Genomic DNA, 17,128 nt, shown 5'->3' on the forward strand with positions numbered 1-17,128 from the left:
TAGAAGCAGGAGCCACCGCCCTCAGGTGGTTAGTCTTTGAGCTCCCTATTTGACCTTTAGCCATTGTTTGGGTGTTGTTGGGATTGTGTGCTGTGTTATAGGCTAGGTACCTCTCGTGGTGAACGCCCATCCTGACCCTCTCTGTATTGGTGGGGTAAACCTGAGGTAACTGAGGAAGGCTAGACCCAGGCTTTCTATGAACCCAAACCCCACCAGGTGGGTCTCCCACCATTCCCTGTGAATGCTGAAGCCCAGGGTGACCTGCTCTGTTCATCATGGATATTGTGGGGTTTGTATCATAGGAACAGGAGGGTCTGTCTCTATCAGCCCCAGGCCCTGCTCCATCCCTGCACTGAGACTGTGAAGAGAAGGGTCTGGGCTGCAGACTGGATCCCTGACTGGAGCCTGTCTCTCTGATGACCACCAGGACTGAGGTTGTTCAGTCCACCTGTCCACTGGTTATGTTCTGTGTGGTGGTGGAGTCTCTGTCCCTTACGGTTCAGTCCTGGTTCTGACTCGGGAAGGAAGAGCAACGGCTCCTGATCCAGGGTTTTGATCTGGGGCCAGGGTTTGTGACCAGGAGCTTCAGAGGTCCAGTCTCTCCCGTCAGCAACACCAGATATCAGCAGGTCCTCATGGACTGCTGACTATAAACACAAATTGAACAGAAGAACATAAAGGTTTATATAAGAAACTTTGCTGTACAAACAGAAACTTGATATTATAAAATGTTAACCACAGACAAGCCCATCTCTAACACTGTGATTCAAGTACCCAACAATATGGAGCCATTGGAGTTTATTATAGAAAATGTCCATCTGTGTTGATTCAAGAATTAAGTATAATGTTTTGGTTAGACGGAGATAAGGGAAACTCAGTCCCTGCAATGATAATACATTTTGATTTGATACAAAAACAACCAAGTCAATCAGCACAGTCAATTTTGTATTTAATTTCAAAGAAATGGTCATGCACTCACATAATGTGAATTACAGTACTTTTATTGCACAAAACAATACATGTGACAAGTAGCATAACTTCCCACTATTTACTTTTCTGTAAATATGGTACACTCGCTTTGCTGAAATTAATTTTAGAATCATTTGGAAAAGGTTCAACATTACATTTCTATAGCGCTTTTCATAGAATCTCAACGTGCTTCAAGAGCTAAAAGAAGACAAAAAACAAGCAATATATCATGACAGGTCAACCAATAGTGGGCCAAGTCGTTGAAAGCGGCATCCTCCGAAGACGGAGAGGGTCAGTTCATTGCTTGAGCGAAGGGAGCTAGACAGAGGATGGTGACGAAGTCTTGCTGACGATCTTGTAGAGGGTAAGTCTGGGAACCAGCCTGAGTCAGCCTGGACTTCTCCTCTGTGCAGCAGCCACTTAGGTGATGCTCCAGCAGCTCTGTTCGCCAGAAAGCTCACCGCACTCAGCTCAGAATAGTAGCCGGTCGTCCTTCGTTACGAGCCCTCAGCACTAGTGGATTCCTCTAGCTCCCATTCCTCTCACGCTTCAGGAGACTCCTCAAATGATGTTCTTAAAATATCTGGAATTGGCAACCAGGTGAAATTTAAAAAAAAGATGGTACTGTGTCCGGCTGCATTTTGGAAACAAAGCTAGCAAAGCCAAAAAGTGTTAAACTGTCAAGTCAATCTGCAAATCCTTGGCTTAAAAATGGCAGACATTTGCAATAAAAAAAACTTGATGTTATTAAAAACAAAATACCTGATTTAAAAAAGACATTAAAAACACCTAAAAATAACTAAATATGTACAAATGCACACATTGCTTCACGTCAAGTAAACCTGAATTAAGGCACTATCGTCTCATTATAAAACACCAGCATTAAACAACAGGACAAGGTTGTCACTTTTCATTAGTGAAGCATTTTTACAGACATCACACCAACCATCACCATATCATCTACTCTGCCTCATCATACTCATTATTTCCTCAGCTCACCCAGTTCCCTACTACATCCAAAGCCAACACAATTAACTACAAACTAACTAGTACTACATTACATGTCATTATACTCTATACATGGGCTGTGTGCATTTTCTGCTGGTGTATCCTGAGGTAGCTCCTCTCTGAGAACCTCTTCCCGCAGTGTGTACAGGCGAATGGCCTCTCTCCCGTGTGGACCTTCAGGTGCATCTTCAGCTGGTGCTGGTGTGAGAACCTTTTCTCACACTGGGGGCAGCTGAAGGGTTTCTCCCCTGTGTGGACCCTTTGGTGCCTCTTTAAGTTGAATGAATGTGAGAAACTGGCCCGGCACAGTTGGCAGCCGAATGGTTTCTCCCCCGTGTGAATCCTCTGGTGGCTCTCCACCTGTTTGGGGAAACTGAAGGCTTTCCCACAGATTCCATCTCCAATAATGTCATTTGTCAATGAGCTTGTGTAGCCATTTAGTGTTGAGGCACTGGCATTGTCTGAGGTCTGGTTTAACATTAGGAGAGTGTGAGGAGGATGAAGGCCAGAGAGTGTCTGTGTTGTCGCAGGGTCCATGTTCCAGTTGATAGATCCTATAGAAGGCAGGCTGAAGGCAGCACCTGTTAGGGGGTTAACCTGAGGCCCCATCAGTCTCTCTGAATCACAACTATAGGAGCATGATGGAGCATCGCTAGCCGAGTTTGTGTCTGTTCTCTCCCGCCACATAGGGACAGCTCCTCGTCCCCGCAGACCCAATCTACGCCTCGCTCTGGTCTCAGCCAGTCTGTTGTCATGGAGACTACGTTTGGTTGTTGTTTTGTGTTCGACTGTCTGTTTCTGGTTGTGGTTAACAGTGTTGTTCACCAGCCCAGAGTTGAGGATGCTGTCCCATCCACTGACCTCCACTATGTTGTCTCTGGTCTTGGCCTGCTTGGTGATGGCGACCCCCGGGCCCTTGAATGCAGCCGTCTGGGATACCAAGATGGCTGGCCAGTCTCCTCTGTTAGCCTCCAGCCAACCACCTGCAGGAAGAGTTTAGAAAATAGACTTTACAAACATGGCAGAGAACTCTACAAATGGAGTTTGAGTCAATTACCTGGTCAAATTCATACATTATAATGCGTGTTTTTGCATGTAAACGTAAGTTTCATTTTATGAATGAAGAAAATGAAGAAATAATTACAGCCAGGTGCATCACTATTCCCATTGAAGATCTATTCCATTGAAGATATATTCTATTCCCAACACTCTAACCACTATTCCTAGTGGTTAGAGCGTTGGGCCAGTAACCGAAAGGTTGCTGGATCGAATCCCCGAGCTGACAATGTAAAAATCTGTCGTTCTGATCTGCTGTATATGCTACAACGAACAAGACCCAACAGGTAGGCTACTATTTGATCATCTGAATGGAGGTGTTGTTATTTATTACTGACGGACAGGAAAAAAGTGCATGCAGACTCAATTAGCCCAGCTAGCTAACTTAGTTAGCTATTTTAGCCAACTAGCTTCTCTCGGTTTGATGCAGTCAAGACACGTACTTGGTAGGTAGCCTAGTGGTTAGAGCGTTGGGCCAGTAACTGAAAGGTTGCTCGATCGAATCCCCCTGAACAAGGCAGTTAACTCACTGTTCCCCAGTAGGCAGTCATTGTAAATAAGAATGTGCTCTTCACTGACTTGCCTAGTTAAATAAAGGTTAAATAAAATAAAAAATATTTTTTAAAAGTAGGCTATACACATTTTATTAGGTACACCCATCTAGTACAGGTTGGGCCCACTTTTTCCTCCAGAACAGCGACAGATACGCTGTGGCATTCAAATGTTGCTTAGTTGGTATCAAGGGACCTAACGTGCCAGGAAAACATTCCCCACACCCTTACACCACCAGCCTGTGCCGATGACACCAGGCAGTATCGAGCCCTGGACTCATGCTGCTTACGCCAAATCCTGACTCTGCCATCAGCATGAGGCAACAGTAACCGGGATTCGTCGGACCAGCAAATGTTTTTCACACTCCAATTGTCCAGTGTTGGTGATTACGTGCCCACTGGAGCCACTTCTTCTTGTTTTTAGCTGATAGGAGTGGAACCCGGTGTGGTCATCTGCTGCAATAGCCTATCCGTGACAAGGACCGACGAGTTGTGCGTTCGGAGATGCTGTTCAGCACAGCACTGTTGTACTGCGCCATTTTTCTTTGCTTGTATGTGACCCGCCTGTGACCCGCCTGTTAGCTTGCACAATTCTGACTGTTTTTTTCACCCATAGGACTACCACTGATTGGATGTTTTTTTCTTTGTCACACAGTCTCAGTAAACCCTAGACACTGTTGTGCGTGAAAAGCCCAGGAGGCCGTTTCTGAGATACTGGAACCGGTGCGCCTGGCCCAACGATCATACAACACTTAAAGTCACTTAGGTTACTCGTTTTGCCCATTCTAACGTTCAATCAAACAGTAACTGAATGCCTCTGTGCCTGTCTGCCTGCTTTATATAGCAAGCTACGGCCACATGAATCACTATCTGCAGAAGCAAACCATTTTCGTGAACGGCATGGTGTACCTAAAAAACTGTGTGAGTATGTCTCCCTTACCTTGCTCCCCCAACTTTAGTCCACTCAGCAAGTCAATGCTCTCTGGTCCGTCTTCTATTGTCTCCTCTTTGACTATCAGCAGATCAATCTTCCCATCCTCCATGTGTACTGACTGTAAGAGATACAAAGTGAGAGGATGTTGGATCAAGAAATCTGATATGAGCACCCTGCTATGGAGCATCTTCTGATTGGGCAATGAGGGATTGCTATGAGTACTATGCAAACACGTTAGTTGATGTAACTACTTGACAATCTTTAATGGGTTGATAATTGAAAGGCATGGTCCCACACTTAAGACAAAATGTATCAAGAACAGGGCCGTATCCACAAACCATCTCAGAAAAGGTCTTAGGAGTACTGTTAAAACCTGTTTTAAGACCACAACAAAAACAAAAAACAGCTCAGAGTAGGTTTTAGGGTGGGGTTAAGACGCTGCCCAGACAAACTCTGAGCCAGGAGTAAAATCCACTCATAAGTTTCTCAGCTGGTTATCGCGACAGTTTGAGGTACTGCAAAGGAAAGACTGTGATAATGCTTATTGACATTGGTAATTCCCCATCATTTGCCACAATCGTGATGAGGCATCGCCCGCTGTGCACTCTATAGCACGCTTCAGACAACCACGGTGAATGGGGCTGTACGTCAAATGGAATTTCCGACTGACGCGATCACTTTGCCTACTATTATTTATTGCTTAAAATGTTGGCATTTTAAAGAAATAACCTTTGCGACACATCTCCTTTGCATAGAGTTGATCAGGCTGCTGATTGATTGTGGCCTGTGGAATGTTGTCTCACTCCTCTTCAAGGTACCGGAACGAAACAGTCCAAAACGGAGAGGTTCCCGGATCCGGTTCCTCAAATTAAGCACTGGTTTTGGAATATTGACAAGTTCCAGTTGGGATACAAGTGCGCTCTGATCGTCTCAATCATCATTTTGGCCCAAAAAAGTGTCCGACTCGAGTGAATGACAAGTGCTCACTCCGTTAAAGGCATAGGTCATATTTTTGAGCAGTTTTGATGTTAAGCTCCAAAGGGATAACTTGAAATAACATCTAGGTAATTAATCATAACATATGAAATAGGCCTCGTGAAATCATTGTCAAAAGGCGCAAGAGATACTGTTGCATGTAGGTCTAGATTATTTATTGATTGATCATATAGAAATATCGACAAACAAAATGAACAACTCTAAAGCAATTGCCTGTCTATGGCGCAGGAACCACTGACTCGCTGCATTTTCCTATTATCAAGACACCTGCTGATATCTCTGGTTAGGAAATAACTGGTTAGGAAAGCTGATAACTCTTAACTGGTTAGGAAAGCTCATGAGGTCTCCTAAATATCTGTCAACTAGGTGGGACTCATGACTAAAGAGGCTTCAAGCATAGCTTTTATTTTTACCCATAAGAGTAGAAGTAAAATGTCTCTATTCTCAGCACTTACAACCAATTTTCTACTCTGAGTCGCTTTGTGGATACGGGCCCAACAAAGTCTGAGTAGAAGTGCTGATCGAGGATCAGGTCACCAGCTGTCTACATCGTCTTATTCATTATGATCTAAAAGGTAAAACTGTCCTAAAAAAAAAAAAATCCTAGATCGGCACTCCTGCTCTGAGGCTTTGTGGATACGGGCCCAGACCTAATACCATTCAGACAGTATTTCACAGTGGGGTCACCTCAGTGAGACTGTGTGTGGTCCTGTGCTGCTCAGCTGGTTCCTCTGTGGGTTCAGGAGGCGGTGTAGTCTGGTTGCCCTCCATGACCATGGTCCCCTCAGTGTTCCCCAGACCCTCCTCACACCCCTCCTCCTTCACCAGCAGCACCCCTGGACCCTCCTCCTCCTGGAAGAGAGGTGATACAGATTACACAGACATACACTCCCTCAGAGGTGTATCATACGAAGCCAGCTAGATCTACTCAGGGTTTCACAATCCAGCTCAGGCTTCATCAGTATTACAACGGTGGATATTGCTCATCCGCCTGCCTGCTAACTCTAGCAGGCCTGGATCTGTGTGTGCATATCGCTCAGGGCTAGTCGAACGCCGAACTCTTCATTGAGACAACACTGAAACATCAATCCATGGGTGGGTCAGTGCCACATTTTCATTTGTGCCGAAATCAAAATGAAGGAAAAAGCTTGCAAGTTCAGCAGGCTATGGTGTGAAATAGGATTTTAGAAGTACTGTCTTCATTTTATTACTTAGCATTAATGCCATTTTTGTTGTGCTTATCAATGAATGAGCATCCTTTTTCCCACTCTTATATATATTTTAATCATAATTGTATTTGTCAAACAAAAGTTTTACTGTGCTGTGAAGTTTCAAATGCATTCTGTCATTACTAAATAACGTGACAGGTATTTCACTATTTAACACAAAAAAAAACATTTGATTTAATAAAATATTGAAATGTTCTTACTCAAATGAAGAGGTAATGATGCAGTCTTTGCGAGAGGGAGGTAATCTGATTTTAATTGGTTCTCAAGGAATGCTTACTAACAAGGATGCAAACAAATTTGTGCACAAAATTTGGGAAAGCTTTTTGTGGATATGGAAAATATCTGGGATCTTTTATTTCAGCTCATGAAACATGGAACAAACACTTTACATATTGCGTTTATATTTCTGTTGTATATATATAATTGTGGAACGAACAGCGGACTGAAGATGGGACGGTCAGGCATTTGTGCGGTTGAGTCCATTTTTCCTGTAACATGGACTCCTAACAAGGCAATGAAACTTTGTAGCTCCTTGCTGAAACAAGCAACATGTTGTATTATGCCATCAATGACTTGAATGGGGACGCCGGTTCTAGTCATTATATTTCTATGGCAGAACATGCAGTCAGGAGTGAAGAAGAGGAGAAAATGTGCCTTAAAATGTGGCAGGCCAATTACCTTCATCCAAAATTTCATGACTGTCACAGCCCTAGTGTAGGTATATTTAGTAAGTGTATAATGGTTATAAAGCACTGTTGGGTGTATGCAGAATAGGGTGAGATGTATATTAAAGAGAGTCTCAATGAAAGTCTTAGAATTAAAAGTTCCATTTTGTGTTTATTAAACATAAACACGTTTTAATTACACCATGTGAAAACCACCACATACCTCCGGCCCAACTACAAATCTGCATGGACTTGATGAACTGCACTCATTTTCTCATTAAAAGTGTCTTGGGGGGGGGGGGGAAATTAAGTAGTTGAATGCAAGTAATGAAATAGGCATTTGTGAATATATTGCCTACATAGTACAAACACTATGTAAGAGACTCATTAAGCTTATATATGCCTTTATAAATCACACAATGCTTGAATAAAATATTCTACCCAGAAATCTGTTATTCCCGTTATTCTGACAACAATCAAGATGAACCTGCATTTTTAAAGGAAGACTGAGGTTACCACTATCAGAACCGAAGATATTTTGATGAGCGTGATGTTAGACTGCTCTCTCACAGTCACACAGAGTATCTGTGCATGCACACGGGTTCGCTTCACGTTGCTACAACATGGTAGCTGTGGTACCAAAACCGCAGAGAAGTTAAGCCTCACTCTTAGTAGTTGCGCAAATTGACCCACTACTGTTGTTTACTTTGTGCATGTACATCATCTAGCTGAGTCTAGCTTTAATGCAGGGTTTGATTGAAATGTCAGAAGCTATCGAGTGGAATGGTTTCTTTCGATGTTATTGAGTGGAATGTTTTTTCTTCTGGTGTATCCTGAGGTAGCTCCTCTCTGAGAACCTCTTCCCACAGTGATTACAGGCAAACGGCCTCTCTCCAGTGTGGACCTTCAGGTGCATCTTCAGTTGGTGTTGGTGGGAGAACCTCTTTTCACAGTGGGGGCAATTGTATGGTTTCTCCCCTGTGTGGACCCTCTGGTGCCTCTTCAGGTTGCCAGCCTGGGCGAAGTGCATATGACACTGGGTACAGCTGAAGGATTTCTCTCCTGTGTGGACCCTCTGGTGGATCTCCAACTTCTGGGTGCAGCTGAAGCCTTTGTTACAGAACATGCAGAGGAACCGTTTCTCTTTACTAGTGCCTGATGTGGCTCCCCCTCCCTGAGACTGGGCTCTAGTCCTGTCTTTTGAGTTCAATACCTGATCAAAAAGGATGCGGCCGTGTGAATCGGAAGGCCCCATCGACGTGGACACTGGGTCGGGACCGCTGAACGCATGTAAAGGGGAGTGGGTTGTCTCTAAGCTTTCCCTGTAGTCTAAGAAGTCACTGGTGTTGCCCTGCGAGTGTCCTTCTCCTAACGGAGTCTCATCTGCATTCTATGTCAGAGGAGTGTCGCCTTCCACTTTCACAGTCACTTCATCTACGACCAGACCCTCCCCTTTCTTATCTAGGAACCCTTCAGAGTATACACTACTACTGTACTGGTTCCAGTCCCCTCTGGACCGAACAGTCTGTGTCTCTAAACCCAAGGATATGTTGCCAGGGTCCATCTCTGTAGTGTAAGAACAAGACCGATCATCACCTCCAGTGTTTAACGCATAACTATCTCCATAGGAATTAACAGTCCCCTGGCTCTGGTTGTAATACCGATAAGTACTCTGAGCCGGGAGCAGGAGGACAGCAAAGTCTACCCAGACTCAGTCTCTTTGGGTCTGATCTGTGGTCAGATCCTGTGTGTGAGATCATTTGTGTTACAGTTAACGTCTCTGTGTCTGTCTCTGACTTGAGGACGGCGTTCGGCATTCCACTGACCTCCGTGATGCTGCATCGGTTCCTGGGCTGGGTGGTGGTGGCGAGGTCCTCCGTGGCTACAGGGGGCTCTCCAGCCGCTCCAGTCTGGATGTCTCTGCGTTGCCGTGGGTCCTCTTCTCCTTCAGACCTCTCCTGCTTGACCCCAGGACCTACAGCCTCTGCATCTGCAGCCTGACACAAGGTTATTACCGATACATGAGTTGAATAGGATAACAATGGCATAGTGAAGTCTCACAGGCAGATAAATGCCGATGTACATGTAAGGAAGTGAATAGCTGAGGGGAGCCTTTCTGAAATGTACTGTAACACTATTCCACTGACCTCTATCATAATAATGTGCTGGGTTGAGGTTCCACTCCCCTCATCAACAGTGATTGGTTGGTCATCTCTCCATATATTGTGTCCCGCTGGCTTCACAAAGCTCCTGTGACCTCCAGTGAGATGTCCTTCCCCTGAGAAAGTGATTGGGGGAAAAGAGGTGGTTAGGTTAGCCACTGTCAATGCTATATTGTACACTAATGACAGTTTTGGCACTAGAATTGTCAAGGATGTAAGGTGACACTAAGCATAACTTCTTGATATACAATTTATAGATGGATTGATTGTTACATAGGAAATGCAGTAAATCAAGAATCTGGTTAGAAAATGATTGTCTTTTTGCAAGTTAGTTAAGTAAATTCAGTGGAGTTATTGTATACTATCCCAAAACTGACCAAGACCCAAATCTGGTTAACCTGTTGTTAACGCATCTGAAGTCACATGTGCGCAGATGTGAACGGGGCGATAGGCCCTGCAGCATCCACATTCAGAAAAATGTACCTCTTGCCATTCCTCTGTATCGATCGAGGATCTTGACGCTACTGGGACGACTGGCGGGGACGCGCTCTCGCGTTGTTCTCGCTGCGCGCTCCCGTGCCACCTTCAGTTCTAGTAGTTTTCTCCGCAATGTCCTGTTTTCTTTCTGGCTTTGAGTTATTTCCAAACGACACACTGCATAGTCGTCGTCTACGAGTTTACAGATCTCTGACACGGCTGCATTCGCTAGAACCTCCATGATGGAGGCTATTTGAGTGTGAAAAACCATACAGTTAGCCATTGTTAGCAGCTAGCTAGCGTTAGTTACCTATTAACAGATCTATCCATCAAGTCATGTCCCCAACGCGAATTAAAAACTACCTGGGGTAAGTATGTGATGCTGTGTAGTTAAATGAGTCATATTTCGAGTTCCAGTGTGTTAATAAACGTCTAAATAACAACAAAAACGCTAAAGTGAAAATTATTGGTCACTTCTGTGTACACTTCTTCAGTGGTTTGTAAATCGCGTTCGACAACCAAATTTAGTGATGCATTACCGCCACCTACTGGACTGTGGACCAGAGATGGATAAGGTCTGAAGTTGAATCCTACCCAATTTAACAATTCTCCCTATCGGAATACATCATTGACTACAATATCACCTTAAGGTTTTCTTAACAATTAAATTAAACTAGGCTGTTCAATGCCATTACTCCTACTAATAAAACTGTCCCGTTCCCTCCCATATCGCTGTCACTGAAATAGGATGTGTTCCACTGTCTCCATCTCCTGGCATTGATCACACTTCCCAGTCGGATTGTTTCCCTAATTTCAAAGTGCTGTTGAGCCTTGTGTGTCCCAGTTTCAGTCTTGTGATTACGTCTTCCTCCCTTCTCTGTTGACCCGAGGACCTCCCCCACCTTTTCCTGGATCTTATACAGGTGTCTTCCCTTTCCCTCCCTGTTCCACAACTCTTACCATTACAGTTTTTTTCTGATTGCTTAGGCACTATCTTTGAAACTATAGGCTATTTTTTAGCAAAACTCTACACACTAGCCACCAAAACATACAATTCTTGCAAAACCCTTCACTCTTTTAAAAAAGTATTTTTGCGTCAATTCAGTACACACAGCCCATCATTTGAATAAGCACCAACTACGCACTGATAGTACAAATGGAAAAACACTTGTGGCTTTTACTTTTTCTGTGTGCAGGGCATAGCAGTTTGCAATAAAGTTTTGTCATACAGGTAGTAAACACAGGTATCCAAATGTGTAAACTATGGATGTGTATTCCGAACATAACACACTATCAATACAAATAAGGGGGAAAAGTTTTTTTTTTTACCCCTCAATGTTCTAACACTCCTCAAACAACAAGCGCAGTAGAAGAAAACAAAAACATTGGTGCAAGAAGAAAAAAAAAGAACAGAAGAAAATTAGGGTAAATCTCGCCGCCTTTGTGGGTCTGGCCATAAGACTTCATCCACATCACATGCGATGTTGTCTTGAGCTAGGCAGCGTGGAAAGTATCGCCTGGAGTCCCGTATCCAGGCATGGCATGACCCCTGATCGATGTCTCCACAAGCCTCCTCCATTGCCTGTAGAAGGGGTATGCGTTGGTGGGGCTGGCGATCGTACACCTTCCAACGCCATGCAGAGAAGAATTCTTCAATAGGACTCAAGAACGGAGAGTATGGGGGGAGATTGAGTGAGATGAAAAGTGGGTGATCTGTGAACCAATTGCGGACCACAGCAGCCCGGTGGAAACTAACATTGTCCCAGATGATAACGTACCTGGGATGCTCTGGCCCCTGGTCATCAGGGATTAATCTGTTGTGGAGGGTGTCCAGAAATGTGATAATGTGTGCAGTGTTGTATGGGCCTAGGATTGCATGATGGTGAACGACGCCGTTTTGACTAATAGCCGCACACATTGTTATGTTGCCACCACGTTGTCCCGGGACGTTGATGATGGCACGGTGTCCAATGATATTTCTGCCGCGGCTCCTTGTTTTTGCAAGGTTGAAACCTGCCTCGTCCACATATATTAGCTCATGATGCACTGCATCTGCTTCTAGCTCCATGACGCTCTGAAAGAGACAAGACAATGTAGCACAGTAGGAAAAGACAGGGATGTAAGACAATATGATGTAGACCATATACTTCCAGATCCAGTACCAATGATAGGATAGTATAGCTTACCTGCACATATTCATATCTCTGTTGTTTTACACTGTCTGCATTTCTTTCGAAAGGGACTCTGTACAGCTGCTTCATCCTAATTCTATTGCGTTTCAGTAGACGAGACAGTGCAGAGAGACTCACTCGGTTGACGTTTTGGAATACGGTGTTATCTACCATTATGTGGTCCTGCAGTTCTCTGAGTCTGATGCAGTTATTTGCAATGACCATATTTACAATGTGGGTCTCCTGCTCTGGGGTGAACAGTCGACCTCTTCCACCAGATACTGGTTTTCTTGCAGTTCTGTAAAAACATTTGAATGGTTTTAGTGATAGATCCTTATCATTATGAAAGTACAGTACATATTACTGTACCAGTAAGACTACAGCACTTAGTCTAATTTCGAAATATCCAGATGATACCTGCAACAGTATAGTGGCTCAGATTTGGTTGAACCTGTTGCCCAGTCGCCCTCATGCTCATCCCATGGTTGACAACATTGTTGTCCAAACCAAATGTTTACCTGTGGCCTATTTATAGTGCTCAAGCTCTGATTTGTAAGTGAACTCATTATCTAAAAGTGTTTTCACATGTGGAAAGGCAATTGGCGAAATTGTGTAGCAATGTAGAGACCAATGTTTACAGTTTTGCTAGAAGTATGTTATTAAATTGCAAACTGAGTGTAAAGCAGAGAACGTGCATTCAGTTTGGTACACTTGGTTAATGCATTGGCTACGAGTGTTAATGGTTTCAGAGATGGTGCTTCAAGGATCGCTGTTCTCTTGGCCTCTGCTTTACTTAATAGAGAGGATCTTATTGGTTGGCGACATGATGTCATAGCTCAAAGGGTGTGGTTGAATGAAATTTTGAAAGGCAGACCTGCTTATTACATTACACATCAAATCTCCTATGATGACCATCTTTCAAGCTCAGACCAGACTTTTTTAGAAAGAACGGTGTGTTAGCAAGAATAGAGTAGAAAATAATATAATTACTTTATTCCATCTACACTGAACAAAAATATGATTTACAGTTCATATAAGGAAATCAGTCAATTGACATAAATAAATTAGGCCCTAATATATGGTTTGCACATGACTGGGATTACAGATGCATATATTGGTCACAGATACCTTTTAAAACAAAGTAGGGGCTGGTTCAGAAAACCAGTCAGTATCTGGCGTGACCACCATTTGCCTCATGCAGCGCAACACATCTCCTTCCCATAGAGTTGATCAGGCAGTTGATTATGGCCTGTGGAATGTTGTCCCACTCCTCTTCAATGGCTGTGCGATGTTGCTGGATATTGGCGGGAACTGAAACACGCTGTCGCACGTGTCGATCCAGAGCATCCCAAACATGCTCCATTGGGTGACATGTATGGTGAGTATGCAGGCCATGGAAGAACTGGGACATTTTCAGCTTCCAGGAATTGTGTACCCATCCTTGCGACATGGGGTCATTACATTATACTGAAACATGAGGTGATGGCGGGCCTCAGGATCTCATCACATCAGCAAACCATTCGCCCACACGACGCCATACACACTGTTTGCCATCAGTTGGTACAGTTGAATCTCGATTCATCCGTGAAGAGTACACTTTTCCAGCATGACAGCGGCCATCGAAGGTGTGCATTTTCCCACTTAAGTCGGTCACGATGCCAGACTGCAATCAGGTCAAGACCCTGGTGAGCACGCAGCTGAGCTTCCCTGAGACCGTTTCTGACAGTTTGTGCAGAAATTCTTCGGTTTCATCAGCTGTCTGGATGGCTGGTCTCCGACAATCCCGCAGGTTAATCAATAATTATTATTTTTTCCATTATTATTATTTTTTATTCTCCATTTTGGTGGGGGGGGGGGGGGGGGGGTGTTAGAATACCATTTTGGTATTTCGTATATAGTTATTTGTTTCAAAATGTATACCTTCACGAATTTGGCCACTTGGGTACATTTGGGCTACTTGTGTGGGACACCTGGGTGACTTCATGATAAATGTCATGTAGCATACTTATTTTGGAAGTTATCATTCTGAAACTGCACAAGTACTGTTGCCCTCTTATATTTTTCACTGAAATTGTCCCCATCATCCTATCTGAATGTTTGTTTTATCTTGTTCATTTTAAACACATTTTAGAGAAATAAGCTTTTTGTGCGTATGGACAATTTCCTGGGACCAACACTTTATATATTGCGTTTATATTTTTTTCCAGTGTACATCACCTCAGTATGTTAAATATTCAACTGACCTTGTTCTAGCCTAGGTTTAGTTTCTCTAAAAACATATTTACACAAGCCCGTTTCAAATGAAAAGTTAACAAAGGGGTTGTTGAGTGACACAGTGGCTTGCGAAAGTATTCACCCCCCCTTGGCATTGTTCCTATTTTGTTGCCTTACAACCTGGAATTAAAATAGATTTTTGAGGGATTTGTATCATTTGATTGACACAACATGCCTACCACTTTGAAGATACAAAATATTTTTTATTGTGAAACAAACAAGAAATAAAACAAACTTGAGCGCGCAAAACTATTTGCAAGGAAAAAAATAGCGTTTTCCTTGATTGCCAAAAAGCTACATTTTAGTCTCATCTGACCAGAGTATCTTCTTCCGTGTGTTTGGGGAGTCTCCCACATGCCTTTTGGCGAACACCAAACATGTTTGCTTATTTTTTTCTTTAAGCAAGGAATTTTTATCTGGCCACTCTTCCGTAAAGCCCAGCTCTGTGGCGTGTACAGCTTAAAGTGGTCCTATGGACAGATACTCCAATCTCCACTGGAGCTTTGCAGCTCCTTCAGGGTTATCTTTGGTCTCTTTGTTGAAAGCCTTCCTTGCCTGGTCTGTGAGTTTTGGTGGGTGGCCCTCTCTTGGCAGGTTTGTTGTGGTGCCATATTCTTTCCATTTTTTAATAATGGATTTAACGGTGCTTCGCGGGATGTTCAAAGTTTCTGACATTTTTTTTTAACCCATCCCTTATCTGTACTTCTGCACAATTTTGTCCCTGACCTGTTTGGAGAGCTCCTTGGTCTTCATGGTGCTGCTTGCTTAGTGGCGTTGCAGACTCTGGGGCGTATATATATATACTCAGATCATGTGACACTTAGATTGCGCACAGGTGGACTTTATTTAACTAATTATGTGACTTCTGAAGGTAATTGGTTCCACCAGATCTTATTTAGGGGCTTCATAGCAAAGGGGTTAAATACATATGCACGCACCATTTTTCCGTTATAATGTTTTTTTTGAACAAGTTATTTTTTTCACTTCATCAATTTGGACAATTTTGTGTATGTACATTACATGAAATCCAAATAATAATCTATTTAAATTATAGGTTGTAATGCAACAAAATAGGAAAAACGCCAAGGGGGATGACATACCTTCTTACCCCAAGACATTTCACATGATAGTTATAATATGTCAGCTAAAGAATAGTTCCCAGATATCCCCTGTGTACCACACTGATACGATTTCTCCCCGTTGTGAACACTCCTATGTCTGATAAGGTTACTTAGAAACTCTTGTTACACAGTTTACACTCATGAGGAGGAAGCATAATAACAGGTCATAAGTAACATGTAAAAGTAGACTTATTGTACCAATTAGTTATTATTTTTTCTGATATCAAGGGATTGAAACTCGCAATTCTGTTACCAAATTGGTAACGGAATTACTGCCATTGAATTGGCTACAATGGGAAATCGTAGTAGTCACAAACCACAGTTGGGTCACCTGTTACTGTCCTCCCTTCCACTTGCATACTGTCATGTTCAGCTCACCTTTCTGTTGTCTGGTGGTTAGAGCAAGACTGCAAAAACAATCTGGACAACGCCTCACACTGCCTCTCTGTCTCCAGTGAATGTCACCTCTACCGATACCTCCCATGACATGGACCACCTACCCTCGTTCCATTTACTGTAACAAGTATCCTCACTCACTGAGCACCGACCGACACCGGACGTCCATGGTAGGGCTTAGTGTTTTCCACAAGCACATGGAGTAGCCAGCCAGGATCCCCCGGGTTAAGAACTTTTTGGAAAACTATCCCTCTTCTGGCGGCTTCTGGTACATTTTAATGGCATCCAAAATACACAAATTATCGAATACTTTATTGACTTGACCTCCCAGATTGAAAAACATTGTAGTGGTATTGTGTTGTAAATTATTGAAAATATATGAATTCAGTGTATTCTTAGTTGTTTTGGATATTGTCTAGACCTGTCTGATCAGGACTGTTAAAGTACGAGAACATTATGCTTTTTATTTTTTACATTTAACCTGTCTTCTCTTGAGGTTAAAGTAGTTTATTGCAAGATATGAATTTCTTTGGTATTGTAGTTTAACTGACACCCGGCGCAGAAAGACAATTTCCATACACAGCCACAGAGAAGTCAGATTAGAAAATTCCTAATTCCGTCTAAAGTCAGCTGTTCGTTCCACACCCCCAAAAATTACTTATTTTATGGCGGTTATTTTAGAATATGGCTGTAAGTTCAGGCCAAAGAGTTCAATCTTGGTTTCATCAGACCAGAGAATCTTGTTTCTCATGGTCAGAGAGTCCTTTAGGGGCCTTTTGGCAAACTCTAAGCATGCTGTCCTGCCTTTAACTGAGGAGTAAGCATCCGTCTGGCCACTCTACCATAAAGACCTGTTTGGTGGAGTGCTGCAGAGATGGTTGTCCTTCTGGAAGGTTCTTGACCATTGGGTTCTTCTTCACCTCCCTGACCAAGGCCCAATTGTTCAGTTTGGCGGGGTGGCCAGCTCTAGGAAGAGTCTTGGGGGTTCCAAACTTATTCAATTTAAAAATGATGGAGGCCACTGTGTTCTTGAGGACCTTCAATGCTGCAGAAATGTTTTGGTACCCTTGCCCAGATCTGTGCCTCGACAAAATCCTGTCTCGGAGCTCTACGGACAAT

At 43.3% G+C, this 17,128-nt stretch overlaps 1 protein-coding gene across 1 annotated transcript; it reads right to left on the reverse strand.

Moving 5' to 3' along the window:
* Window positions 1-932: 932 nt before the first annotated feature.
* LOC110498476 lies at window positions 933-11,457 on the reverse strand. Its single transcript, XM_021575110.2, has 6 exons — window positions 10,054-11,457; window positions 9,556-9,686; window positions 9,235-9,405; window positions 6,202-6,366; window positions 4,525-4,636; window positions 933-2,960 (listed from the first exon to the last, which is right to left on the reverse strand). Exons 1-6 carry the CDS (start codon window positions 10,328-10,330, stop codon window positions 2,044-2,046), a joined length of 1,773 nt encoding a protein of 590 aa, XP_021430785.2. The 5' UTR covers window positions 10,331-11,457; the 3' UTR covers window positions 933-2,043.
* Between the last annotated feature and the right edge of the window lie 5,671 nt (window positions 11,458-17,128).

The sequence above is a fragment of the Oncorhynchus mykiss genome, chromosome 19 (genome assembly GCF_013265735.2).
Source record: "Oncorhynchus mykiss isolate Arlee chromosome 19, USDA_OmykA_1.1, whole genome shotgun sequence".
Lineage (NCBI taxonomy): Eukaryota > Metazoa > Chordata > Actinopteri > Salmoniformes > Salmonidae > Oncorhynchus > Oncorhynchus mykiss.

What these genes read in the sequence shown, in the direction of transcription:
- LOC110498476 (XM_021575110.2), bottom strand. Translation starts at nt 10,330, where the DNA reads ATGGCTAACTGTATGGTTTTTCACACTCAAATAGCCTCCATCATGGAG. An exon ending in ATACAGAGGAATGGCAAGAG is followed by an intron (nt 9,687 to 10,053) that starts GTACATTTTTCT and finishes TCACTTTCTCAG; the next exon opens with GGGAAGGACATCTCACTGGA. An exon ending in ACTAAAGTTGGGGGAGCAAG is followed by an intron (nt 2,961 to 4,524) that starts GTAAGGGAGACA and finishes CTCTTCCTGCAG; the next exon opens with GTGGTTGGCTGGAGGCTAAC.